Source organism: Herpailurus yagouaroundi, unplaced genomic scaffold (genome assembly GCF_014898765.1).
Source record: "Herpailurus yagouaroundi ecotype Mexico unplaced genomic scaffold, PumYag 163, whole genome shotgun sequence".
Lineage (NCBI taxonomy): Eukaryota > Metazoa > Chordata > Mammalia > Carnivora > Felidae > Herpailurus > Herpailurus yagouaroundi.
Window position 1 is genome coordinate 34,834,013 of NW_024412404.1, and position 27,270 is coordinate 34,861,282.

At 43.0% G+C, this 27,270-nt stretch overlaps 1 protein-coding gene across 9 annotated transcripts in view; it reads left to right on the forward strand.

The window, feature by feature from the left end:
* The window catches only part of PLCE1 (phospholipase C epsilon 1), a 322,989-nt gene that overhangs the window by 279,281 nt on the left and 16,438 nt on the right, over nt 1–27,270 (forward strand). For 7 of the 9 annotated variants that reach the window (XR_005793574.1, XM_040485907.1, XM_040485901.1 and 4 more), the window contains 9 exons: nt 1,973–2,014; nt 3,160–3,281; nt 4,192–4,309; nt 9,324–9,455; nt 12,294–12,584; nt 17,100–17,263; nt 18,528–18,789; nt 21,732–21,850; nt 26,339–26,467. Coding sequence is in view for 8 of the 9 variants with exons in the window: in XM_040485907.1 (XP_040341841.1) it covers nt 1,973–2,014; nt 3,160–3,281; nt 4,192–4,309; nt 9,324–9,455; nt 12,294–12,584; nt 17,100–17,263; nt 18,528–18,789; nt 21,732–21,850; nt 26,339–26,467 (1,379 nt within the window). In the remaining variant the exon portion in view is untranslated. The remainder of the gene's footprint in view (nt 1–1,972; nt 2,015–3,159; nt 3,282–4,191; nt 4,310–9,323; nt 9,456–12,293; nt 12,585–17,099; nt 17,264–18,527; nt 18,790–21,731; nt 21,851–26,338; nt 26,468–27,270) is intronic. The other 2 variants (XM_040485904.1, XM_040485906.1) reach the window with 1 other exon arrangement.

Genomic DNA, 27,270 nt, shown 5'->3' on the forward strand with positions numbered 1-27,270 from the left:
TAATTAATTAATATTAATATAATAAAATATAAATATATATATTTATATATATATTAAGTTTATTTATTTTGAGAGAGAACACAAGCAGGGGAGGAGCAGAGAGAGAGAGAGAATTCCCAGCAGGCTCTACACTGCCAGCACAGAGCCTGATGCAGGACTTAAACCCACGAACCTGACCTGAGATCATGACCTGAGTCGAAATCAAGAGTCAGACACTCAACTGACTCAGCCACTCAGGCGCCCCAGGAAAGGCTTTTCTTAATTATTAGTGTTGTTATAGGAATTTTTGATAATGCAAATAACAAATGATCTGGTATTTATTTATTTCAGTTAGGGAGAGTAAAATTTAAGCCCTATCCCACTGAATTTCTAAGATAGTTTCATGCTTTTTTAAAACCTATATGAAAAGAAAAAAAAAAACAACCTATATGTACTGGATGGGATACAAGTGAAAAGGGGGCCCCACCAGGTCCTGACTCAGTAAACTAGGAGACGTTGGGTCAATGTCCTATCTCCACTCTAGGCCTTAGGTCCCTCAGATGTGTAACAAAAAGATTCTGTTCAGTGTTGGGTGATGTTCTCCCTTATTCTAGCAGTAACATCTATGATCTGTGAAGGCCACTGCCACCACCTGGATATTTCCCGTTTCGTTGAAAGATTCCTCCGACTGGCAGATTCCCAAACTGGCCTTATAGTTATGTTGTGACTGGTTTAAATTTTTTTTTTTTAATGTTTATTTATTTTTGAGAGAGAAAGAGACAGAGCATGAGTGGGGAGGGGCAGAGAGAGAGGGAGACACAGAATCTGAAGCAGGCGCCAGGCTCTGAGCCATCAGCCCAGAGCGCCACGCGGGGCTCGAACTCATGGACCGCGAGATTGTGACCTGAGCTGAAGTCGGACGCTTAACCGACTGCGCCACCCAGGCGCCCCTGTTGTGACTGGTTTAAACATGTCGTGTTGAGGCTCTCTCATGCCACAGTTAAATGCTCTGTCAATCCTGCATTCTCAGTTGTGCCCTCACTCACCTCTGTACCTCACGCACTCACCTCTACCATCTTCGCGCCCTCCAGTTGAGATGAGAAGGCAGCAGAAACCTGCCTGCCATGGGTAGAACCATTTGGAGCTTCGTATGGGGGACCTCAAAGGTTTCTTAGCTTCTTGTAATGATGAGTCCCTTTGGGAAGGAGATTAGAGCTGTGACCAGTCCCCTCAGAGAAATAAATGTGCTCTCAAAATTCCACATGCAATTGTGGGAGTGTTGCCTTCGGAGGTGTCCCAGGTGAAGAGCTCATCTGTACAATTTGGGTGGCCCAGGTTACCTCTGTGACAGCTCTGGTCCTCAGTTTTCATGACTATAACATGAGAGAATTAGTTGAAAGCCTCTTTGGGCCATAGAAATGTGATGATTCCTCACCACAAAGTTAAGTCCAGAAGATCTAAAGGAAGTTGCACATGAGACACTTGTGTTTCAGAAACTCCTACTCTGCCTTTTGGCCAATAAGTCCTTCGTGAATATTTATTTAATCAAATTTCATTAGATAAATAGAGATTAATTTTCTTCTGACCTTGCTGTTTATCTTGACTAGCTCTGAACAAGCCCTAGGGTGCAGATTTGAATCTGCAACTTAACGCAGACGTTCTGTGACAGTGACTGCATGACTCTAACAAATTAATCCATTTCTATCCATTTGACATAGTGCATGATTGGGAATGTTAACAACAGTCAGTAACTGAAAATATGTAATGTGACTATGACAGCATGATTAATATTAACAATGGTTGTCTTTTTTTTATTGCTAGACTTTATATCCCTAACAGTCAAAATACTAAATCAACAGATTTCTTGTCTAATTTGTCTTATAATCTAAGCTATTGTTATTTATGCTTTGCTTCATACCTTAGTTCAATTTATCTGGCTTTTTGTCTTAATTTTCCTTACTTTTATCTCCTTTCTGATTCTGTTTTTCTATAGCAGATGTCCTTACTGCTTCTCCTGCTCCTAACAGTCAGGAAGGTAAAGCCATTCGAACTGGGCATTTTAACTGCATGAATGTCAGCATTCTGTGTCCAATTTCTTAGGCCTGAATTAGCATGACATCGTGACACTGATATGAGTAAAAATGTAATAAAATGATTGATCTCATTTACTTCTTGGCAGCCTGCATGGCCCTTATTTGGTATAAGAATATTTTGGTCTTAACATTTTTGGTCTGATGAGATCATGAACCTTAGGTGAGAAATGAGAGCTTTCTTGTTTTTCATTTTAAGAGGATAATTGTCTAACACCTGTAAAGTCATTTTTTTAATGTTTGTTTATTTTTGAGAGAGAGAACGCTCATGTGTGAGTGAGGGAGGGGCAGAGAGAGAGGGAGACAGAGGATCCGAAGCAGGCTCTGCCCTGAGAGCACAGAGCCCGATGAGGGGGCTCAAACTCATGAACCGTGAGATTATGACCTGAGCCGAAGTTGGAAACTCAGCCAACTGAGCCATCTAGGCACCCGTAAAGTCATTTTGGATGACTTGGATAGAAATACCAAAACAAGAGCAAAGTAAAAGATCATATGTCATGCTTTACATATTTTTAAACATACTTTAATTTCTATCCTCAAGAGTTTTGCTTAATAAATTCATAAACAATTATGGAAATTTGACTTTCCGATTAAGTAGAATTGTGAAAAATGCATTGCAGATAACAGTATCTTTTTCCTGCAGGTTTTGGCATTTCTAGAGGTAAAAGAAGCTAATAGCTTATTTTAAAGTGAGAGTGATTAACTCACATATGCACCATCTACAAGTGCTTCCACAACTAAATCCTCCCCTAACTTGTGCACCGGGAACTTCTGGCACAGGGTGCTTTCTGTAAGGTTTGCACAGTCCTAATTATCTGTACAGACACGAGCCTTCTCATTAAATGATGTCTGTATGGTACCAAAACTACTGGTAAATGAGTCCATTCAATTAAAAATAAACACATCCTATACCACATCTAACAAATTTTAAAAATTACACCCCAAGCCATCATTTTGGTAACATAGTAGCCAGATCCTCAGCCTTAACAGATAAGCACCAAGTGACGGGATATCTTTACAAAGATGTCAACATAGCCCTGAAGTGCAACATTTGGTTCTTGTTTGCTGAAGCCTGCCAACTTATTTTCAGACAACATTCTAGAAGACAGACCTGAAAATAAATCATGTAATGACAAGCTTCAGTTTGAGTATAATGAAGAAATCCCCAAGAGGATAAAGAAAGCAGATAACTCTGCTTGCAACAAAGGAAAGGTGGGTGAATGGCTTCTGTTAAGTTACACTTGGACCATGGTGCTCTTGTCAGTATCAGGTAGAATTTCACTCCCTCCCTGTCCCTTCCCTTCACTTTTCCCCTCACTTTCCCTTAGATGCCAAAGCCCACACGGTGATGCTATGGGACACCCACCTGCCATTTGTAGAAGGTTAGTCACTGGTTCATCCAGCCAATACCTGCGGAAGGTGTGCAGTGTGGCAGGCACTGAGATGACACTGGAGGTGCTTTAGTGATGGAGACAAATAGGTAAACAGTGCTTACAGATAAGTACAAAGACCAGTGATTACACAGGGTTGTCAGAGCATCAGGGAGGATAATGTTAGAAGATTTGGCCAAGCAAACAAAAACAGGACATATTTAGGCCAGGAGGACAGCCTGGCACATTCAAGGAATTTCTAGAATTTTTAAAGTTTTTGGAATAACCAAGCAGATAAACAGGGCCCAGACTGTGAAGTGTTCACAGAGGAATGACGCAGAGAATAGAAATGTAAATGAGACACCCAGACCCTGCCTTCCAGGGCCTCACACTACGTAGAATCTGAGCAAATGTACAGACACAGTTGCAGAGACACCGTTAGAGAGCCAGATAATAAGGTATGTCAAAAATTTGAGCCATAAAAGACGCATCCTCAATCACCTAGTCATTCAACAAATATGCACTGACTGTTACACATTGAAGACACTGGACTATGCCCCGGGGAAGAGGAGGAAGAGCTTACTCTCAGAAAGCTTTTACTCTAGGAAGTATGTTGGGACGTTTATATGGAACGATACACAGCAATGTGAAATGCACTGATGACATGAGAAAGGAACAGATAAAGCCTTGGGGATTCAGAGGTTGGCGGCATATACTCTCCATGTAAACTGGCATTATTTTTCCCTTGTTAGGTTTATGACATGGAACTGGGAGAAGAATTTTATCTCCCTCAGAATAAAAAGGAAAGCAGACAGATTGCACCAGAGCTCTCTGACCTTGTCATCTATTGTCAAGCAGTAAAATTTCCAGGTAAGAGTAGGCAATATCTTCTATAACAACTAAAGATACCAAAAGATAAAAATATGCTATTTATTTAATTGGACATTGTGAATGCTTTCAAAATAACTAAATTGTGTTACCAAAGTCATTGTTATACTAGTTTCTAAATATTTATTATTATTATTATTATTTTATTTTTATTATTATTATTATTAGCTTTGATGTTGGTAAGGAAAATACCATAAAGTGTTTATTTTCAAGATATCATGTCTTTTCATAAGAATTAATAATAATGATAATAATATTCATGACATCTAATAGCTAAAATTTATTAAGCCCTTCAGTACCAGAAATTGTGCTAAGTATTTTATATATGTCATGTTATTGATTTCATATTAATTCTCTGAGGTAGACGGGTTTGTCCCCATTTTTAAATAAAGCAAAATCTGAGAGATATGAAGTAATTGCCCCAAGGTTGCCAAGTTTATCAGTAAGATTCTTTTGTTTAAAAGTGGTAGAAATTAACTTAAGCAAAAAAGAAATTTATTGGCTCATCTATTAAAAAATGAAGGGATATTCAAGTTTCAGGTACAGCTTGATCCAGGGCTTCTCTCTCCCCATTTCTCATTCTGCCTCCTCTGCATTACCTTTGTGCTTGCAAGGTGGCTGCAACAGACTAGCACCACATGTTTCCAGATTAACTTCAGTCTGAGAGTCTCTTCCAGAACTTTCAGCACCAGTTTCATTGTTTTCCATTAAGCCTTCTGCCCATCCCTGAACCAGTCAGTCACTGTGGCCCAGAGAATGCAGTGCTCTGACAGTGAGGTCCTATGGCACATTCTTCATCTTTGAAGATGGGTAGTGAGGCTCCACTCAAACCACAAGGACCCAGGATGGGATTTCAGTGAGAGAAAGTTTCCCCAACTTGCCATTTCTAGAAGTACAGTGAACTTATGATGATAAACCATGCCCCCATACACACAAAATGTGCATTTCAGTTAATAAATGGTAGAGCTATGATTCTGAAGCCTGTCTATCTCCAAAGCCCTGCTCTTAACCATTGCACTACCCTGCCCCTGTTGTTAGGGTGTGCTCTCATTGTGTTTACACACTTGAGTGTCCCACAAGTGGGGCAGCAAGGGCTGCAGGGAAAACAGGAAAGTCCATAAATATATGAAAGTCAGAAAAATTCATCTCCTTATACTATGAAAACAGGATTCCCTCGTACAAAATTTCTAAGGACAGGACAGCAGCTTGATTCTGGAGATTCATCTAAAATGTTGGGAAACAAGGTGTACAAACTTGTTCTGGAGAGGAAAGTTAAAATAGCAATGCTGTGTATGAACGCAGATCCCAGCCTCCAGAGGCATATCTTAAGCCTCACTTCTCACACTGCCCTGCAAACAGGACAAAGGTATTAGGGTATTAAAAAATTAGGTAAGGGACCCCTGGGTGGCTCAGTCGGTTAAGCATCATGATGACTCTTGATTTTGGCTCAGGTCGTGATCTCACAGTCATGAGATCGAGCCCCAAGTCGAGCTTAACACTGACAGCTAGGAGCCTGCTTGGGATTCTCTCTCTCTTTCCTCGCTTTCTGCCCCTCCCTCACTCGCACAGTCTCTGACTCTCAAAATAAATAAACAAATAAACTTTTAAAAGATTAAATAATAGTGGTCTTTTCACACACATGGAAAAAAATCACAGATAGGACTTTCTCAACTTTAAGTTTTCTCCCACGTACTGTTTTTAAACTTTTGGCAACTGCTGCTGCTTATCGGATAGCAAATTCTGTCAAGGAGAATGTGAATCAATAAGCAGCGATCAAAGATTTCGAGGAAACATAAGAGCCTCGCTACTTCGGTTTAGTTCACAGATCGTGACTTTCTGTCCCGTAAATACAATAGGATCATATTTGCAGCTGGTGACATTGTTCTCATGACAGAATAAAACCCTTTTCCTGTCAAGGAGCCTCATGGCCTGCATGTCCTTTGTGACAGGAACAAGCGTGAGGACCACTCTGTTCACAAATGACACCCACACTCAAGAATCACTGCGTCTCTTGTACTTTGTAAATTCTGCTGACACCACACCCAAACCATTGCATCGGCTTTGTCTTTTCTTCTCAAGCGCTGGTTAAAGGGCACCCATCCCCAAAGATATTTGAGGTCACTGTGAAAGAAAGTTTCGTAGCAGTAGAGCATTGTGGGAGAGCCAGAAGGTCATTGGGTCCAACTTCTTACGTGAGGCGCAGGCTAAGCGTGGGGTTATTTGGCTTATGTTTAAAATTCCAAGAATGCTGTTGTGTTTTTTTTAAAGTGTTTATATAGCACACATTCTTTATAGGTATGCTACATTTAATTTTTTTTTTTTAGTAATTGAAACCTCTTACATTTTTCTCTCCCAAAATTTATTTCCTTTCTCAAACTTAACATTGTGTTGCCAGAATCATTGTTATAATGGCTTCTAAATATGTATTGGTATTATGATTTATTTCAATGCTCATGGGGGAAATACCACAAAATGTTTATTTTGCTACACTATTGTTTGTGTTTGCTACCTTATCAATTTCAATGCAGCTCACCTTCACCAACTCCCTTCCAAGGAGACGTTTGCAGACAAATCTTCAGAGCATTGAGGCACCACAAAGATCATGTGGTGTGACCTTCCCCCAAAGTAAATGAATCTCCCCAAGATCATGAACCTGCTTTGGTGGCAGGGCTCTTCCAATTCCTTATCTGTAAAAAAAAAAAAAAAAAAAAAAAAAAAGGCTTCACAGTCCTAACCTGCAGGATGGTTGTAAAAATCAGCAGTAAAGTATAGAATGTGATTAACACGCTCTCCAGGAAAGAACTGGCTCTCTGGAAGTAGTTGTTGTCATTGTCATTGATAAATGGGCCAATAGGGCAGGAGAAGGCTCTTTGTTGCTCTATCAGTTAGTTCTCTGGGCCTCCCCAGATTCCTTCCCTTTTCTTGATCACCCAGCTCTTGTTTTCTTGCTTCCTCACCCCAAGAGAACAACCAGGCTCTTCACAAAAGGGCCCACATACCCTTCAACATGTGCCAGGATGCGTACAAAAACCCCAGAATGAACAGGCCCCTTGCTCTAGTTCCTTGTCCCTGCCCCCCCCGCCCCCCCGCCATCGGTTATACTTGGGAGAAAACCTAAGTTTCATTTTCTGTCATGATGCAGAGTGCAAAATTCACACAACATTTTAAGATAAAGCATGAGAACCTCCTAGTCCAAGTTTGTGTTGCATCTTTGTGGTTACAGATACTTAAGAGAAAACAAAATTTAGAAGCCCCACAGCTGCTATGAACTGAGCACTTTCTCTGACCAAGACACTCTACTAAGTATGTATATATACCATGATCTCATTCAACCCTAACCACCTTGACCCTTTTACAGATGAGGAGGGAGTGATGCAGAGAGGTTAAGTAATTTGTGTGAGGTCGCACAATTTGTGTGAGGTTTCAACCCCAAAGTCTGTGCTTTTCTTTTCTTTTTTTTTTTTATGTTTAATTATTTTTGAGAGAGAGAGAGACAGAGCACAAACAGGGGAGGGGCAGAGAGAGAATCGGAAGCAGGCTCCAGTCTCTAAGCTGTCAGCACAGAGCCCGATGCAGGGCTCAAACTCAAAAACCATGAGATCCTGACCTGAGCTGAAGCCGGACACTTGGCCGACTGAGCCATCCAGGCGCCCCTCAGTCTGTGCTATTCTTTTTTTTTTTTTTTTTAATTTTTTTTTTAATGTTTATTTTTGAGACAGAGAGAGACAGAGCATGAACGGGGGAGGGTCAGAGAGAGAGGGAGACACAGAATCCGAAGCAGGCTCCAGGCTCTGAGCTGTCAGCCCACAGCCCAAGGCGGGGCTCAAACTCATGGACCGCGATATCGTGACCTGAGTCGAAGTCGGATGCTTAACCGACTGAGGCACCCAGGCACCCCAGTCTGTGCTATTCTTAAGCACTACCTTACCCTGTTTCCTCTGATGATGTTCCTGGAAGGTATATTTTCATCTCAAAGAGGTCCTCCTGAATGCTGCTTCAGCTGAAGGAATTACTTTCTAACGGTACAGTTGTACACAGTGGAATGGTTTGGAGGCGACTCTGGCTTCATTGGAGCTTTTATTTATTTATTTTTTTTAATTTTTTTTTTCAACGTTTATTTATTTTTGGGACAGAGAGAGACAGAGCATGAACGGGGGAGGGGCAGAGAGAGAGGGAGACACAGAATCGGAAACAGGCTCCAGGCTCTGAGCCATCAGCCCAGAGCCCGACGCGGGGCTCGAACTCACGGATCACGAGATCGTGACCTGGCTGAAGTCGGACGCTTTACCGAATGCGCCACCCAGGCGCCCCGATTGGAGCTTTTAAATGACTCTTCCTGCACTGGAGCACGGTGTGCATTCATTCTCTCATTCAGCAAATATCTATTAAGTTCCTGCCGCACACCAGGCACTGTGCCAGGCAGGAAGGGTCAGGCAACAGTAGGGCTGGGAGTGAGAAAGAGAAGCCAGGAAAACATCATCATCATCCTAATGTATTTCCCATCAGACCTTCAGATTAACCCTGGGAGCGAGCTCCTATCACACCCATTTTGTAGGTAAGGAAACTGAGGAATGGAGAAGGTAGATGTTAAGGCAACCTCATACTGGCAAGAATTGAACCTAGACAATGTGCCGCTGAAGCTCCAGCTTTTAACCGGTCTTTCATCTCTCCAAGTTGAGTAATCAGGTTCTGAGAAATGTTGACTGGAGTGCTTTCTTTTCATGTAGCTTTTCAGAATCTTTCTGGTGCACATCCAAGTGGGTCTGTGTATGTGATTTTGTGATGATCATGCAGTTCTGGTCACATTTGTCTACAGAGAGAAAAGCTTTGCTATCATTCCCCGTTCTTATTAACTGTGCTAAAAATGCTAGTAGGTCTTCTGTCCTGGGGCTGCCAGGGAGTAGTAGGACTTCAAAATAAACAGTAACAGGGATGGAAAATGTCGAGTTCCTTGCTTGTAGTTTTTGGCTTATTTATTTTCATTTTATGGGAACAGGCCTGTCAACTCTAAATGCATCTGGCTCTAGCAGAGGAAAAGAAAGGAAAAGCAGGAAGTCCATTTTTGGCAACAATCCGGGCAGAATGAGCCCTGGGGAGACAGCATCGTTTAACAAAGCATCTGGAAAAAGTAAAGTCACCTTCTTGTAATACTTTGGCCTGATTCTGCATGCCGGATGATTCTGATATTTGACCGTCTAAGCACTTCCCTTGAACTTTTCATTTTTTTTTTCATGAATGTTTATGTGAAGTGTTAGGTTAAATGTGGTACCAATATATTTAAATTATGAATTTACACTCTTAACTTCCTAAAAAATAACGTTTCACTAAAGACGTTCTAACAGTGTTTGCCTCAAAAGTAAAAATTGGAGCCACCTTGGAACATTCTAGTTGTTCTTGGAACTGTGCTCTTCATCCTTATAACTCCAGAAGATATATCCATTTTATTTCTAATTACTTTTTACTATGAAAGTAATAAATTCTCATAGTTAAAAACTCAAACAGTTCGGAGTATTATTAAAATTCCTTTCCACTCTCAGTGTCCCAGTTCTCCTCCCCAGAGGTAATCACTGTTAAGTTTATTGTGTTTTGTTTAAGAAAAATAAGATTCTTTTTAAGATAATCCAAACGGATATAACTGAACATAGTTGGATAACTATTTTTTTCTCTAGGTAAAATTTGTATATAACGTTATATTAGTTTCAGGTGTACAACATAGTAATTTGATCTTTAATATACACGACAAAGTGATCCTAACAATAAATCTAGTTATCATCCATCACTGTACGCTTAACCCCCTTCACCCATTTCACCGCCCCCCCAACCCCCTTCCCCTCTGATAACTACCAATCAGTTCTCTGTATCTGGGAGCTTTGCTTTGTTTTATGTGTTTGTTTTGTTTTGTTATATCCCACGTGTAAGTGAAATCATGTGGTATTTGTCTTTCTCTCTCTTATTTCAGTAAGTATTATCATACCTTCAAAATCCATCCATGTTGTTACAAATGGCAGGATTTCCTTAATTTTTATGGCTGAATAGTATTCCATGATATATATATATATACACACACATATATATGCACACAACATATATGTATATATACGTATATATGTATATATATGCGTGTATATATACACATATGTATATGTGTATATATACATACACACATGCATGTATATGTATATATACACGTGTGTATATGTATATATACACATATGTGTACATGTGTACATATGTGTGTATACATATGTGTATATGTGTATATACACATATACGTGCATGTGTATATATACATATACATACATATGTGTGTATATATACACATATGTGTATATATGTATATATATATAATGTTTTCCTTATCCATTCATCCTTCATCCTTCAATGGACTGGACATTTAGGTTGTTTCTGTATCTTGGCTATTGTAAATAATGGTGCAGTGAACACTGGGGTACATATATCCTTTTGAATTAATGTTTTTATTTTCTTCAGATAAATACCCAGAAACAGTATAGCTGGATCATATGGTATTTCTATCTTTAATTTTTTGAGGAAGTTCCATACTGTTTTCCACAGTGGCTGCACCAGCTTTCTCCCACTAACAATGCACGAGTGTTCCCTTTCTCCACTGTTTACTCTCCCACTGCTGTTATTTCTTGTCTTTTTGATACTAGCCTTTCTGACAGGCGTGAAGTGGTATCTCGCTGTGGTTTGGGTTGCATTTCCATGGTGATTACTGACATCGTTCATCTCATGTGCTTGTTGGCCATCTATAGATCTTCTTTGGAAAAATGTCTGCTTCAATCTTCTGCCCATTTGTTAATGAAATTGGTTGTTTAGCTTTTGAGTTATTTGAGTTCTATATACACTTTAGATATAACACATTTAGATATTTGGATAAAAGATTTGCAAATATTTCCTCCTATTCAGTAGGTTGCCTTTTCTTTTTATTGATGGCTTCCTTTGCTATGCAGAAGCACTTCAGTTTGATGTAGTCCCACTTGTTTACGTCTCCTTTTGTTGCCTTTAATGTTGGAGTCAGACCCAGGAATTCAAGGCCACGCAGGACTAACGTCAGGAAGCTCACTGCCTTAGTTTTCTTTTAAGAGTTGTGTATTTTCAGGTCTTACATTCAAGTCTTTAATCTATCTCAAGTTAATTCTTTGTGTATGGTGTAAGACAGTGGTCTAGTTTCATTCTTTTGCATGTGGCCATCCAGTTTTCCCAACACCATTTATTGAAGAGATGATCCTTTCCCTATTGTGTATTCTTGGCTCCTTTGTCATAAATTAAAGGGCCATATATATGTGGGCTTATTTCTGGGCTCTCTATTCTGTTCCATTGATCTATGTGTCTATTTTTATGCCAGTACCATATTGTTTTGATTACTATACTTTGTAGTAGAGTTTAAAATCAGGGAGACTTGTATAACCTCTATACTTGCTGTAACTTTCCTCATGGCTTTCTATACATTTGTCTGCCTTATTGTCCTTAGTGCCTCTGTGGTATTATTCCATTGTGTGGATATATTGTCATTTATTTAATCACTACCTCACTGGTAGAACATTTAGGTTGCTTCCTGGATTGTGGTGGTGGTGGTGATGGTGGTGGTTTTGGACTTTTGGGGTTTTGTTTTGTTATTTAAAAACAAAACAAAACAAAACAACGCTAGAGTGAACACCCTTGGGCATACATTGTGCCTTTGTGCAAGTGTATCCACAGAATACATGAGGTACATAGGCAAGGACTTTCAGGCTTTTGATTTAAATTGGTGTGGCCACAGTCATCTTAAAACTCAATAGCTCTCATTTTGTTTCAAGGTTGTAGACTAACTCACGAGGAAAAGGCAAGATGTACTCCGATGTATTATGTGTTATGATTGCCTGCGGGGATGTTGTTCAGGTTTTATCTTTCTAAAATATTTAAAGTTTTCTGCACTAATCTGAGGCTAATCTTTTGGGGGGTTTAGGTTCCTGTGAAGGAATGCGACAGGCCTGGGAGGAATCTTCTTCCCCCCTCAACCCAACCACATCCCTCAGCGCTATCATTAGAACTCCCAAATGTTACCATATCTCCTCGCTGAATGAAAATGCCGCCAAACGTCTGTGTCGCAGGTATTCTCAGAAACTGATCCAGCACACCGCCTGTCAGCTGCTGAGGACTTACCCGGCTGCCACTCGCATCGACTCCTCCAACCCCAATCCCCTCATGTTCTGGCTCCATGGGATACAGCTCGTGGCGCTCAACTACCAGACAGATGGTAATGGGCCCGCTTCACCCGGAAGGGTGCCTCCCCACCTCTCTCCTCTGCCTCTTATATTTCAGTAAATATAGTTCAGCAAACAAGATTGTTTGAAGGGGCAGGACTCCAGACTGGGGCACACCGGATGTGAGGGTTAAAGTACAGATGACCAAAAACAGAAGTGAATTTGATATGGAATTGTGCCCTTGATGTTTCGATTAAGACGATACATAAAAGGGGCTCCCAGGTGGCTGAGTCGGTTAAGTGTCTGACCCTTGATTTCAGCTCTGGTCATGATCTCACAGTTTGTGAGTTCAAGTCCTGAGTCAGGCCCTGCACTGACAGCGTGGAGCCTGCTTGGGATTCTCTCTCCCCTTCCTCTCTGCCCCTCTCCCATTCATTCTCTCTCTCTCTCTCTCAAAAAAAAGACAATAAAGACCATGAGGGGACCCCCTAAAGGTCTTCTGTCCTTGCCTCCTTCTTGTTTTCAATTTTTTTAAGTTTATTTATTTTGAGAGAGGCAGAGACAGCATGAGTCGGGGAGGGGCAGAGAGAGAGGAAGAGAGAGAATCCCAAGGAGGCTCCACACTGTCATTGCAGAGCCTGACATGGGGCTCGAACTCATGAAACCCTGAGATCATGACCTGAGCCAAAACCCAGAGCTGGACTTTTAACTGTCTGAGCCCCCCAGGTGCCCCCCCTGCTGCCTTTTTAAAGTACTTTTTAAACTTATGGCTCCTTTTGACAGCACTCTGTCCAGTTTGCTTTTAAAGGTGTTTGGGGGCAGAGATTTCCTAACATGCCTTAGTAAGTTCTCTTGCTAAGCTCTTGTTCTTGCAGTCAAAAAGTAGTGTTGCTCCAAACACTTTGCAAGTTAGAAGCATTTTAGCTTCTTCTCTTCCCTTTGAGACTGAAATAAATAATGTTCAGTGCCCTAGGCGTGGCTACCACGGGGAAAACAAGTACGTGAACCACCTGAACAGAGATCGTAGTGTGTGTGTTTCTCCACTGTGGATGGGACTCCTAACAGAGTAACTGAGGAAGTAAACTCCAGGTAGCAGCTGCCGTTTATGGCATGCTCACTGTGTACCAGGCACCGCGCTGCATTCTTGACCCCTATTCTCTCATTTAATCCCTGCCACAACCCTAAAGGGGGGGGGGGGTCCTTTTACGATGTCCATTTCTCAGATGAGCAAACCAAGGCACAGAGCAGTTACTTTGCTCAAGGTTACAGAATGACTAATAATAATAGATACAAGGACTCTGGGAGTTCAGAGGGTAAATTGTTTTGTCTCCACTTGGTTATGGGGGAAAGAAGGGAGCTGCAGAAGACAAAGAAAAAATAGAGGAAGAATGTTTCCTAGAAGCTCACTGGAAAACCAGTCTCTCCTTCGAATAGTCAAGCAACATTCTCGTTCCCCTCACGAGCACTGAATCAGATCCCAGCTTGCTGTGCTGACCCATCAACCAAAGCATAGCCCTGTCTTCAGCCAAGGTTAAACCCCAGCCTTCGCCCTGGGACCACCTAGCAACCTTGCACAGGTGCCAACAGTGTCTACTTGTGGCTGACCCCGCAGATGTATGGTCAGAGACATCAGTCATATTTTTGTGCCCTTTAATATTTGTTTCTTTCAATTGATATTAAGTAAGTCGGCATTAAGTGAAGTACCATACCAAACACAGTGCTTGGCACGTAGAAAACATTCCACGAACATTAACCATCATAAGTGTTTTTTGATAAGTTATGAAAACAGTATGATTTGGACTCACAAGTGGAAATAATAATGAAATATCTTCAGAGTTGTAAAAATTTCTCTTCGATCTGTCCCAAGTGGCTTGTGGGTTCACATCTCTGGCCCTGTCCTTAGCCCTGTGTCCACTGGTCCCCTCGGTTGTTATAACACTGAAATATTTAAGTCAACTGAAATAACTAGCAAAGTGGTTTTCTCAAGGAAATGAAAACGCATTTGGTTTGGGATGTGTCCTTCTTCCTGAAGCGCCAAGGCTGCCACAGACATCCTGGCTCCACTGATGGCAAAGGGAGCCGTGGCTGAGGGGGACCCGGGAATTGCCCCTCCTTGACCCACCTCGTGCTCTGAAACACACACTGAGGCTGCTGGTGGGCCTCCACTCACCCCTGCAGGCTTTTCCTCTCTCCCACATCAATGCCATCACCCTCATTGACTGAGAGGGATGATGGGGGTACACAGATTCAGGCACACTGTTTCACTTAATGGATACAGGAGTTTTTAAAATTACAGCTCTAGATGAAGTTCTGAGACCAGCCCTAGGGGGCAGTGGGAGAACTAGATTGGAGGCCCCGCCTTTATCCTAACAAAGCAGCTCCACTCGGATCTGTTTTACATATGGGATCGCCAAGTGAGATTTTAGTTAAGAAAAAGTGCTTTAAAGTTTGGGAAAGCAGGCTGCCTGGCTGGCTCAGTCGGTGTGTGACTTGATCTTGGGGTTGTGTGAGCCCCACGTTGGGTGTGGAGCCTACTTAAAACAAAAAGGAGAATACAAGTTTTGAAAAGCTGCAAGGATGGACACATTGCTAATGGAATCAGACTTCAAACCCAAATGGGTGTCGACATCATGATATAATTTAATATTTTAATTTATTGAGCACCTTCTATGTGCCAGATGCTGGGGTAGGGACCTTTACACATTATCTCATTAAAAAAATTTTTTGTTTAATGTTTTATTTATTTTTGAGAGAGAGGGAGAGTACGAGTGGGGGAGGGGCAGATAGAAAGGGAGACACAGAATCCCAAACAGGCTCCAGGCTCTGAGCTATCAGCACAGAGCCCAACGCGGGGCTCAAACTCATGAACCACTAGATCATGACCGGAGCCGAAGTTGGACACTTAACCATCTGAGCCACCCAGGTGCCCCTTGTCTCATTTATCTTTATGACACCCCCATGAGGTATACGTTATATGGCTCCAGCAGTTAAGACTGGGTAGTTAAGATAATATACATTATGCGGTTTGGTAGTTAAGATGGGTCAGGCTGAGTTTGAACACTAGCATTCACCACTTTCTAGCCATGTGCCTTGGGTTTTGTCGTATCTTATGCCTCAGTTTCCTCATCTCTAAAAATGAAAATACTAAAATAAGGCAATAAGCCACCTCATGGGTTATGGAGGCACTGGTGCACCCAAAGTGCTTAGAACAGGTGCTAGTGCATGGGAAGGGTGCAGTGTGAGCTGCTCTAATTTTGTTAGTCATATTTATCCATTTCACATTTACCAACTGCGTGGGCTAGTTTGCTTCCCTCTGTAGCCTCAGTGAATTAATCACATGGGGACTGGATGGGCCTGAGAGGAGGGGTCCAGTGTGCTAATTTTGTAGATAAGCAGGCTGAGGCCCCAGGAGCTCTCATGTGTCTAAGACATCTTCCCCCCAGAATTCCTGTGCATGACCCTGGCCAGCTCCCCCCCACACCAGTAAAGGCCAACTTCTTATCACTCCACGGTGCTTACCACACTTTTCCTTGATGTTGGTCCATGTAGCAAAGTTCACTCTGCACATGGGAGGAATCTAGCAGAGGGAACATTTGTCAGGTGTGTCTCATAAACTTTTTGCTCATTTGGGCAACTTTTATGCAGACTTGTGCCATCAGATGAGCATTTGAGTGTGCAGGGATCCGATCGTTCACCAAAGACCTGTACCAAATAAATTTTGGCCACAAAAGACTGTTGTAAAAGTTCCCAGCATTTGTGATTGAGGAGACTGTGGATATGATGTGAATCACATGTGATAATGGTTTGTTTCCTATTGAACCACCATTTTTAAAAAAGAGGTAGAGGGGCACCTGGGTGGCTCAGTCAGGTAAGCATCTGACTTCAGCTCAGGTCATGATCTCATGGTTCATAGTTCGAACCCTACATTGGGCTCTGTGCTGACAGTTCAGAGCCTGGAGCCTGCTTGGGATTCCGTGTCTCTCTCTCTGCCCCTCCCCAACTCATGCTCTGTTTCTCTGTCTCTCAAAAATAAATATAAAAAATTGTTTTAAAAAAAAGAGGTAGAAGCATAGCAATTTATGGGTTGAAATAGAAATTCAAAGACAAGGTATGTTTTTCTGGCTATTCTCCTAGCCTTTCTTGTATTATTAAGATTTTATCTTATATTTGAAAAAGCAAGAATTGTTCACACAATTGTCTGCATGGCTTAGCATTGGGGATAAGACAATCCTTTTTTTTTTTTTCTAAAGTTCAGTATAAAATGAGGTGTTCAAAGATTTTTCTGGATGGATGTTGTGAATTTTTATTTATAAGAGTTTTTAGGTGGCAGAACACGGGATGGAGCATGAGCTCCATGAAAACAGATTTCAAGTCTTGTTAGCAGCTATATCCTGGGTGCATAACACTACCTGGCACAGAGTAGGTACTCAGTCAGTCTATGCAATGAATGGATGACTATCTCTTCTTCATACTTCAGCTTAGGGGAAATTGATGCAGATTTCTTTTGAACTTTAAAGTAAATGTATAGGATGACACATGAGCCAAACAATATTGACTTTATTTTGCAGATCTCCCTTTACATTTAAATGCTGCCATGTTTGAAGCCAACGGTGGGTGTGGTTATGTTTTGAAACCCCCAGTTCTGTGGGACAAGAACTGTCCCATGTATCAGAAGTTCTCTCCCTTAGAAAGAGATCTGGACAACATGGAGCCTGCCATCTACTCCTTAACTGTAAGTATGGCGCCAGTTGTCAGAATCTAGTAAGGTCTGTAAGCCTTCATGAATATGAACTGGTTTTGAATTCAAGGCATTACAAAGGTCTCGTATCACCATTTTGTTCATGCAGATTTAGTTCCCCAAGCATTTTTTCATCCTCTCAGGAAGCAGTGGCTATGGTTTATATATGCTGTCACCAGGCCCTCTATTTGCCAGAGTCAGTAGGTGGAGTTATGAGGTCCCTGCTTCACCTGCAAACTGATGATAGAAATTCTGTCCTCCAGGCCCCGGGAATCATAACTGTGCATGGATCCCATAAAAGTTGAGCTCCTGGTTAGAGCAGGTCATCTTACACTCTGACAAGTTCTCATAAGATCAGACGGGCATCAATATATGAAGCAACTACATATCTTTCCTCCTTACAGCTTAACCTTTATCACTCCTTTAGTCCTTTAACTACCTAATTGTCAGAACTCCACAGGCTGCCCCTAACAACTCAGCCCCAGTAGCTCATCACCCAACCTTATTCCCTGTTCTTTCACTCCCACTCAGCTGATAGAGAGACCACCACTGGATGGTGATAGGAAAGACAGAAAGGGAGAAAGTTACCTCTCCTCTCCATTATCATTTTTGGTCTGACTTGCTGCAAACAAAGAATGCCAAACAGCCTCTGCTCATGACACCTCAGAGCCCTGGGAGAGCCAACTCACAGACCTCCACCTCCCACACGGTTTTTCTCTCTCCTGAAGACTAGGGCAGCGGCCCCTTTCTGTTTGACCATTTCAGCTGGACTCGAGTATAATTCCGTCTACTTACGGAAGGCTATGGATTAATTTTTAACAACATTCCCTGTGACTTGGTCCAAAACGAACTGTTGAAGAAAAAGATTTGAGGTATATCAAATATATACACCTAAAACGTTTTGAACAGAATGTTAGTAACCATTTCTCAGATTGTGTACGGTCTCCTTTCCTCCTGCCTCCTTGAGAAACTTAATCATCTTAATGGCTTGGTTTTTGAAGATCTTTGAACATTTTTACAGTTGAAAGGTTATCTTCAGGTGAATGCTGTTGACAAAATAGGCTTTCACATGACTCCAGTCATGTGATTACCTGATTACAATCACTTGTTTTTTCTTTTTAGCAACTTTGTTAACCATGTACCCCTTCCATTCCAGAATGTTCTTTGTCTTTCTTGGTGGAGGGAAGCAGTAAGGTACAGAGGTTGCTTTGTTTCTTTCGTGTCTTCAGTGACTTTGATCCTTTTTTCCTTGCCTCAGATTGTCTCTGGTCAAAACGTGTGCCCGAGTAGCAGCACAGGAAGCCCGTGTATCGAAGTCGATGTGCTGGGCATGCCCCTGGACAGCTGCCATTTCCGCACGAAGCCCATCCACCGGAACACTCTGAACCCCATGTGGAATGAACAGTTTCTCTTCCGGGTTCACTTTGAAGATCTCGTATTTCTTCGTTTTGCCGTTGTGGAAAACAACAGCTCAGCTGTAACTGCTCAGAGAATCATCCCACTCAAGGCTTTAAAACGAGGTAGAACGAAATTCTCAAAATGCTAATAATTATAATAGCTAAGTGATGGATGCCCTGGGGTTCATGATGATCTTCTCTCTCCTTGTGTGTATGTTTGGAATTTCCGTAGTACAAAGTTAAAATAAGAGGCATAAAGGGGGCGCCTGGGTGGCTCAGTCAGTTAAGCGTCCGGCTCTGGCTCAGGTCATGATCTCACAATACATGAGTTCAAGCCCCGCATTGGGCTCTGTGCTGACAGCTCAGAACCTGGAGCCTGCTTCAGATTCTGTCTCCATCTCTCTCTACCCCTCCCCCACATTGCACTCTGTTCTCTCTCTCTCTCAAAAATAAATAAACATTAAAAATAATAATAAGAGGCATGAAGAAATGATAGATTTGAACACTGTTTGATCATATCTCAAAAGAGATTTTTACATTATCCTAAAATCAGAGGTGTTGACAACATCCCATGGAGTGTGTGCTCTCCCTCTGCTGGTGTGGGGAGGAGTGGCTGTGCTCCTATTCCTGCACACCCCTTCCTAGTAGCAGCCGCTGCACCCCTGGTGTGTTTAAAGCAAGGACTGACGTTAGGAGAGGGGCCCGGGGTTCGGAGGTGCTGCCTAGCTGGCTCAGTCAGTGACTGGCTCAGCATGTGACTCTTGATCTCAGGATCTTGAGTTCAAACCCCACATTGGGTTTAGAGCTTACTTTTAAAAAATTTAAAAGTGAAGCACCTGGGTTCTCAGTTGGTTAAGTTGGTTGATTTTGGCTCACCGTTTGTGGGTTCGAGCCTCACGTTGGTTTCCATGCTGACAGTGCAGAGCCTGCTTGGAATATTCTCTCTCTCTCTCTCTCTCTCTCAAAATAAATAAACTTAAAAAAAATTTTTTAATAAAAAAAAAAGGAAAAGAAAGAAAGGAGCCTGAGAGAAGGAGGGCTGGGATGCTCTCATGGCACGTCCAGGGTTGGAAGCTGGAGGTGGGTGTTGGGGGCAGAGCAGGGCAGATGGAGAATCCTGAGTAAAGGCCAGAGCTGTTGGCCTGATGTGGTTCAGCTTTGCCAAAGCACTTGTGGAACTTCAGCTTGTTGTCCAGTGGGCATGGCTGCACCTTGCTCCTCGAACACTGATGCGTGTCAGGGTCTCCTGGGACTCGTGGTAGTGAAATGCAGATTCTGATACGGTAGGTCTGAGGGTGCGGGGGCTTGAGAGTCTGCATTTCTAACAAGCTCCCAGGGATGCTGACCCTACTGGTCTACTTTGAGTACCAAGGTGCTAGCGCCTTCTTCCACCACCACACTCAAAGTGCCGAACTCTGACTTCCACGAACACATTACAGTCTCCTGCATTTTGTTCTCTTCCTGTTTTTCTTCTCCACTGTGCAAGTAGCACATGGCCACTGCCCTAGTCAGCTCGGGTTGCTGAAACAAAACACCACAGACTGGAGGCTTAAACGGCAGACATTTATTTTCTCACAGTTCTGGAGATGGAGGTGATGGCAGGGTTGGTTTCTCCCAAGGCCCCTCTCCTTGGCTAGCAGACAGCCACCTTCTTGCTGTGTCCTCACGTGGTTGTCCCTGAGACTGTGTGCAGGCACCTGGTGTCTCTCTCTTCTTATAAGGACACCGGTCATATTGGCTTAGGGCTCACCCTACTCACCCATTATGACTTCATTGAGGGCCCTAACCCTCTTTAAAAGACCCATCTCCAGGGATGCCTGGGTGGCTCAATCAGTTGAGTGTCCAACTCTTGATTTCACCTCAGACCATGATCCCAGGGTCGTGGGATCAAGTCCCAAATCGGACTCTGTGCTGACAGCAAGGAACCTGCTTGAGATTCTGTCTCTCTCTGCCTGCCCCTCCCCCACTCACACTGTTTCTCTCTCTCTCTCTCTCTCTCTCTCTCTCTCTCTCTCAAAATAAATAAATAAATATTTTTTTTAAAAGCCCCATCTTCAGATACAGGCACATTCCAAAGTACTGAGAGTTAGAGCTTCAACATGAGAATTTGGAGAGGACACAATTCAGTTCATAACAGTTATTACAGAATTATGAGAAAGCACAGAAAAGCAAAAACGTTTCTTTTGAATTATCCATTTTCCATCTCTCCAAAATAATCACTTTTGGTATATTTCTTTTGTAGGCTTTATTTCTCTGCCCATGTATTTACATATTATACGTAATAGACATATAACATAATATATATTTTTAATAAATAGGCTTTCTACTAATCTTAGTGTCTTGCATCTCATTGGTTTTCATTCCTAATGTATGTAGTGAGCAACTTTTTAAAAAAATTTTTTTTGATGTTTATTTATTTTGGAGGGGGGAGGGCAGAGAGAGTGGGGGGACACAGAATCCGAAGCAGGCTCCAGGCTCTGAGCTGTCAGCACAGAGCCCAACATAGGACTCAAACCCACAGACCGTGAGATCATGACCTGAGCCGAAGTCGGATGCTTAACCGATTGAGCCACTCAGGTGCCCCTGTAGTGAGCAACTTTTTCTGTTGGTAGCTATGCATCTTCATTAGCACTTTCACTGGCTGCACGTTATTCCATGTTATATTGGTACAAACAGTCACGCCATAACTTACTTTCCCAACTCCGTATTGTTAGAATACTGCATTGTCACTAAGAGGGAATATTTGTAAAACAGTGACTGTAGATGATATCAAAATGATCAGATTTTCCTACTGTATTTTGTTTGAGTTTAAGATATTCTGCTTGAGTCTAAGTTAAAAATAGCGCCTAAACAAGTTAGTTACCATAAGGTGACCCAAAACTGTCCCCAGGAGCAGCAGTCTCGATGAAAAGGTGTCTGTCTGCTGGTTGCATGCCCACTGCCACTCCCTGCCCATCGGAAGACCTGATTTCCGCCTACCCTTTATTGACCTCCCTGGGTTACCTTCTTTGCAGAGCTCTGCAGTGCATGGCTAACAAGTTTTCCCCAATTCTGCATTATTCCAGGATATCGACATCTTCAGCTGCGAAATCTCCACAACGAAGTCTTGGAAATCTCTAGTTTATTCATAAACAGTAGGAGGATGGAAGAAAATTCCTCCAGCAGCACCACGCCGGCCTCTTTGGTAACTAAGTTCTGTTTCACTCAGCATATTTGCAGGGATCGCTACACTGGGGATAGATAGGCTTTCTTGTGGCACAGGAACCTGGTCAGTTAGAGTTATTAATTAGGTAGCAATGGAAATAATGACAAGAACAGTAATGGCTGGCACTTGACACTTTCTAAGCACTTTACAACCATACTAATTCAGTTAATCCTGTCAGTAACTTTGTGAAATAGCTATGGTATCCTCTCCATTCCATACAGATGAGGAAGGTCAGAGCTAAGTATATCTAGGTCACACAGCTATAAACCCGTTACTGTAGTGCCAAAGCCCATACTCTTTTTTTTTTTTAATGTTTACTTTATTATTTTTGAGGGACAGAGTGCAAGCCAGGGAGAAGGCAGAGAGAGAGGGGGACAGAGGATCCGAAGCAGGCTCCACGCTGACAGCAGCGAGCCTGATGTGGGGCTCAAAATCACGAGCCGTGAGATCATGACCTGAGCTGAAGTCGGATGCTCAACTGACTGGCCACCCAGGTGCCCCCAAAGCCCACACTCTTTTTTTTTTTTTTTTCAACGTTTATTTATTTTTGGGACAGAGAGAGACAGAGCATGAACGGGGGAGGGGCAGAGAGAGAGGGAGACACAGAATCGGAAACAGGCTCCAGGCTCCGAGCCATCAGCCCAGAGCCCAACGCGGGGCTCGAACTCACAGACCGCGAGATCGTGACCTGGTTGAAGTCGGACGCTTAACCGACTGCGCCACCCAGGCGCCCCAAGCCCACACTCTTAATGAGTGCATTATAGGCCTGCCAGGGAGATGAACCCAAAATAATAACATGGGGAAAAGACTAATTAAGCAAAGGTTGGGGAGATGCAGAATTGGCCCTCTTGGAAATGGGAAAGGAACGCCACAGAAAGGGTCACTATTACAGAATCTGTCTCTTAACAAGTTCCCTAGGTAAGGTCCATACCATTGAAGTTTGAGGACCACTGGGCCAGTACCCACCCCAGTAATGCAAGGTTGTTTATTTAAACAAGTACCACTGCTTTAATTAACTGGTTGATTCCATTATTTGATGTTTAGAAATTAACTTAAAATGAGGGGCATCTGGGTGGCTCAGTAGGTTAAGCTTCCAACTCTTGGTTTCAGCTCAGGTCATGATCTCACAGTTCATGAGTTTGATCCTCACATCAGGCTCTGCACTGACAGCACGAAGCCTGTTTGGGATTCTCCCTCTCCCTCTCTTTATTTGCCCCTCCCCCCTCAAAATAAATAAATAAACTTTAAAAAATACTAGTAACAGGGGCGCCTGGGTGGCTCAGTCAGTTGAGCGTCCAACTTCAGCTAGGGTCATGATCTCACAGTTCATGAGTTTGGGCCCCGCATTGGGCTATGTGCTGACAGCTCAGAGCCTGGAGTCTGGTTTGGATTCTGTGTCTCCCTCTCTCTCTGCCCCTCCCCCGCTCATGCTCACTCTCTCTCTCTCAAAAAATAAACATTAAAAAAAATTGTTTAATAATAACAATAGAAGGGTGTCCATTGATTACCTCTTTACATGTTTAATATAACCTGTTCACTGTTATGTCAATCTTATACTTCAACATAGTGCTAACAATCTGTGGAAAGGCACCCCGTATGCTCACAAATGGCGCTGGCTCGACCACTGCCATGGCCACCCATAATTCACCCAACTTTCTTCTCTGCTGTTCTTCCCCTCACCTCATCGGTGTCATCTCTCTCTCCATCCTGACCTCATTTTCTCAGGTTCTCCTCCTTTTCCCTTCAGTGTGTGGCCAAAGTTGAGAACAACACTTGGCCAAGGTAGAGAAAGGTGTTGCCTCTACTTGTGCAGAGGACTGGGAAGCAGAGACAGGGCTGCCTAGGTATGGAAGGGCAAGAACCAGCTTTCACAAAGGGGAAGCAGAGCCTAGTGCCTGATCCTGGCTCAGTTTGCCTCGATACTTATTAGCACTGAAGATTCCACACATGCCATCGATGAACCATTTTTCCTCACAACACTTCTGACACCAAATGCATTGTGTATTTTCTTACACTGCTTCAACTCTGACAGCAGCTGGGTGTCCTGCCTTTCAATTTAATTCTGACAGGGTCTACCTGGAGTTAGCATCAGGTCCCAGAGTTAAGGGCTCAGTCCTATGGGACTGTCCCCACTTCAGGTGTCAGTGGCAAGTCCCAGGTTGTCACTGGTACTTCTGACTGACCAGCTATAAATTCAGGTTTCCACAAACCCCTCCTCAGGCTCAGGAATTTTGTAGAATGACTCGGAGAACTCAGAAACGTGCTCTCCTGTTACCAGTTTATTATAAGGACACAATGCAAGAGAAGTCCGATGGAAGAAAAATATAGGGCAAAGGGGGTGTGAGGCCTCCGGCATCTCAATGTGTTCACCAACACAGAAGCTCTCGGAACCCCACCTTTTAGCGGTTTTAATGGAGCTTTATTGAAAAGGCATGATTGAGTATGTCATAGCCCATTGGTGAGTGACTCAACTCTCGGTAATGTCCCCCTCCCTGGAAGCCCCAGGTGGTGCTGAAAGTTCCCACCATCTGATCCCACCTCGGTCTTTCCAGTGAGCACCTCCCATCCTGAAGCTGTCTAGGGGCCTCCAGCCATCGGCCATCTCATAACATGCAGGGAACACCCATCGCTGCAGAGGTTCCAAGGGAGATGCGTGCCAGCGACTGTGAACAAAGACCAAATATTTATTTTTTATTGTACCACACCAGGCCATCCCTGGGTCCCAGGCAGCAGCAACACCTATGTGTTCTTTGACCACTGAAGTCATCACCCTCCATTGCTCAAGCCAATAACAGAAGATCATCCTGGACTTCTCCCTCCCTCTCACTGCCCCATTTAAGACTTGATAAGTCTATCTCCTTAGTGGTTTTCAAATCCATTCATCTCTGTCCATCACTACTGCTTTGACCCTCATTCATTTGCACCCGGCTCATGGCAGTGAGTTTCTAACTGGCCTCTCCCTCTGAGCTTGAACCCCTCTGTCTGCTTAGCCACATCTAACTAAAACCTAAATCTGATCATGTCACTCCTGTGTTAGAAACCCTTCCTTGGTTCTCCACTGCTTTCAGAGTAAAATTTATACATGGACTGGGCAGAGACTCTGGGAAAACAGTGAGCTTATGAGTCATTTAAAGGGGCAGCCACCACCCTGCTGTCAGCCCCAGCTGCTGGTTGCCATGCAGTGTGGCCTGATCTTCTGGTTTCCAAGAGAGTCAGGACATCTGGACTTGCATAACTGTTGGCAGTGATTTCAGCTTCCAAAAAATACAGTGCAGGCTAAACCATATAACTGAAATGTGCATTTTATGGTATACAAATCATATCTCAATAAAATGCATTAAATAATAGAAACACAGTGTGCAAGCAAAATAAAACAGCCAACTCCTTCCCCAAATAAAAATAAAGTACAAGTTCAATGAAACACTTAGGGCCTCGGGTCACTATTCCGCTCTCAGTGTAGCTCTTCCGGCCAGTTAGGAAGAGGCCTGCATGATTGTGCACCTGCTGGCTTCTCCAGCAACCCCCTCCACACCCCAGTCATGGAACTTGTGGAGGCTCCCAGAATCCCCTGCTTCAGGCCACCTCCAAGCCTTTGCACACAGGCTGCATCAATATTTGGGGTGTTCTTGTCCCACTCTCCATCTTCTAAGTCACACTGGACCTTCAAGATTTAGTTCAGATGATACCATTTTCAGGAGGTGCTCTCTGCTTTCCTCCAAACCTGGGATCTGCCCCCTCCTCTGGGTTCCCAAGGAACTTAGCATACTGCTGACAATTGTCCATTTTCTTTTCTGATTCATTCCACTGGGTGCCCTTGAGGGCAGGGATAAGGTCCTCTTTCTAGGATAATGTCCCAGGGCCAGACATAGTGTCCGATTCACTATCAACTCTCCATAAATGAATTTTGTATTTTGAGTGAATGAATATATCTTAATATACAAAATGCTCAAAAGTTGTGAGTTACACACCTCCCCAGCTCTTCCTAAAACAGAAATACTTTTCATATTATACTTATCTGTGTGCCTGGGCAGAGAGTGCTCTAAGCCTGGAATAGTCTATCATCTTACCAACCAAAATTCTAACCCAAGGCCCTGAGAAGAGAGGGAACTCAATAGACACTGTTGAAGGTCAGTTCATAAGTAAGGACTAACATACACTTCAGATAATACCAGTCTCCTAATTATGATGGAAAGAGTCACTTTCCATTTATTTTAAATAAATAAATTTTAAATAAATAAATTAGTATTTTGGTGGTATGCTGCTAATATCCTCACTAGACTGTTAAGGAAGATGCACCATCGCCTCTTCAGTGACAAACAGAAGTATCAGGTTGTAAAAGAATGGTCTTCTTTTGCATTTACATGTCCCTCTACAGACTTCTAAGAACTAGTGCTTGTGTACTGAATATAGCCTAGAAATAACATGAGAATGAGAATGAATGAGAAACCATGTGGTCTTCCTTGACAGATGTTTAATTCAGAAGAAAGAAAATGTTTGCAGGCTCACAGAGTCACGGTGCATGGGGTCCCAGGTCCAGAGCCCTTTACTGTTTTCTCCATAAGTGGAGGCACCAAAGCAAAGCAGCTTCTCCAACAAGTAAGTCCACTGAGGCCATGGTTGGGAGAATCCATCATCTAATATGTATGGAGGGGTGTGTGTGTGTGTGTGTGTGTGTGTGTGTGTGTGTGTGTGTAAATGCAGGTGTAAGCATACACACACACACAAAAGTCCATGTTGATGATCTGCCTTTTGATTATTTGTGTAATTCAACACTGAGATCCACCATAAGAATGATCTGGGAGGTCATGGTACCATTAGATAAGCTAACCTACAGAGAGAGACAGAGCATGAGCAGGGGAGGGTCAGAGAGAGAGGAAGACACAGAATCCAAATCAGGTTCCAGGCTCTGAGCTGCCAGCACAGAGCCTGATGCGGGGCTCAAACTCATAAACCATGAGATCATGACCTGAGCCAATGTCAGTCACTTAACCGACTGAGCCACCCAGGCGCCCCTAGAAAAGAATTTTTAACAAGTCTTCAAACACATAAGAAAACACTAGGCTCAAGATGGATAAGGACCAAAATGAGTGGCTTTCCAATCGTGTATTCTTTCCCTCTAAGGCTAGACCCGGGCCCCATCTTTCTTCTTAATGTGGAGCTTACTAATCAGTCAGAATTTGCACACAAGCTGAATGAAGTTTGTCGTCCTAGGAGTTAGATCAAGTTTTTAGAGCATCAGGATGGACGGCGGCCAAGAAGACATTGCTTCAGCCCCTCTAGCCTTAGGCCTTTATCTGCATGTTGGGCAGCCCCATTGTCCCCCTTCCCCTGGCACTTGATCTTAACCCTTGAGGTCCTACCCCTCTGGTAGTGCAAAGAGGCCCGCAGGGCCTGACCCA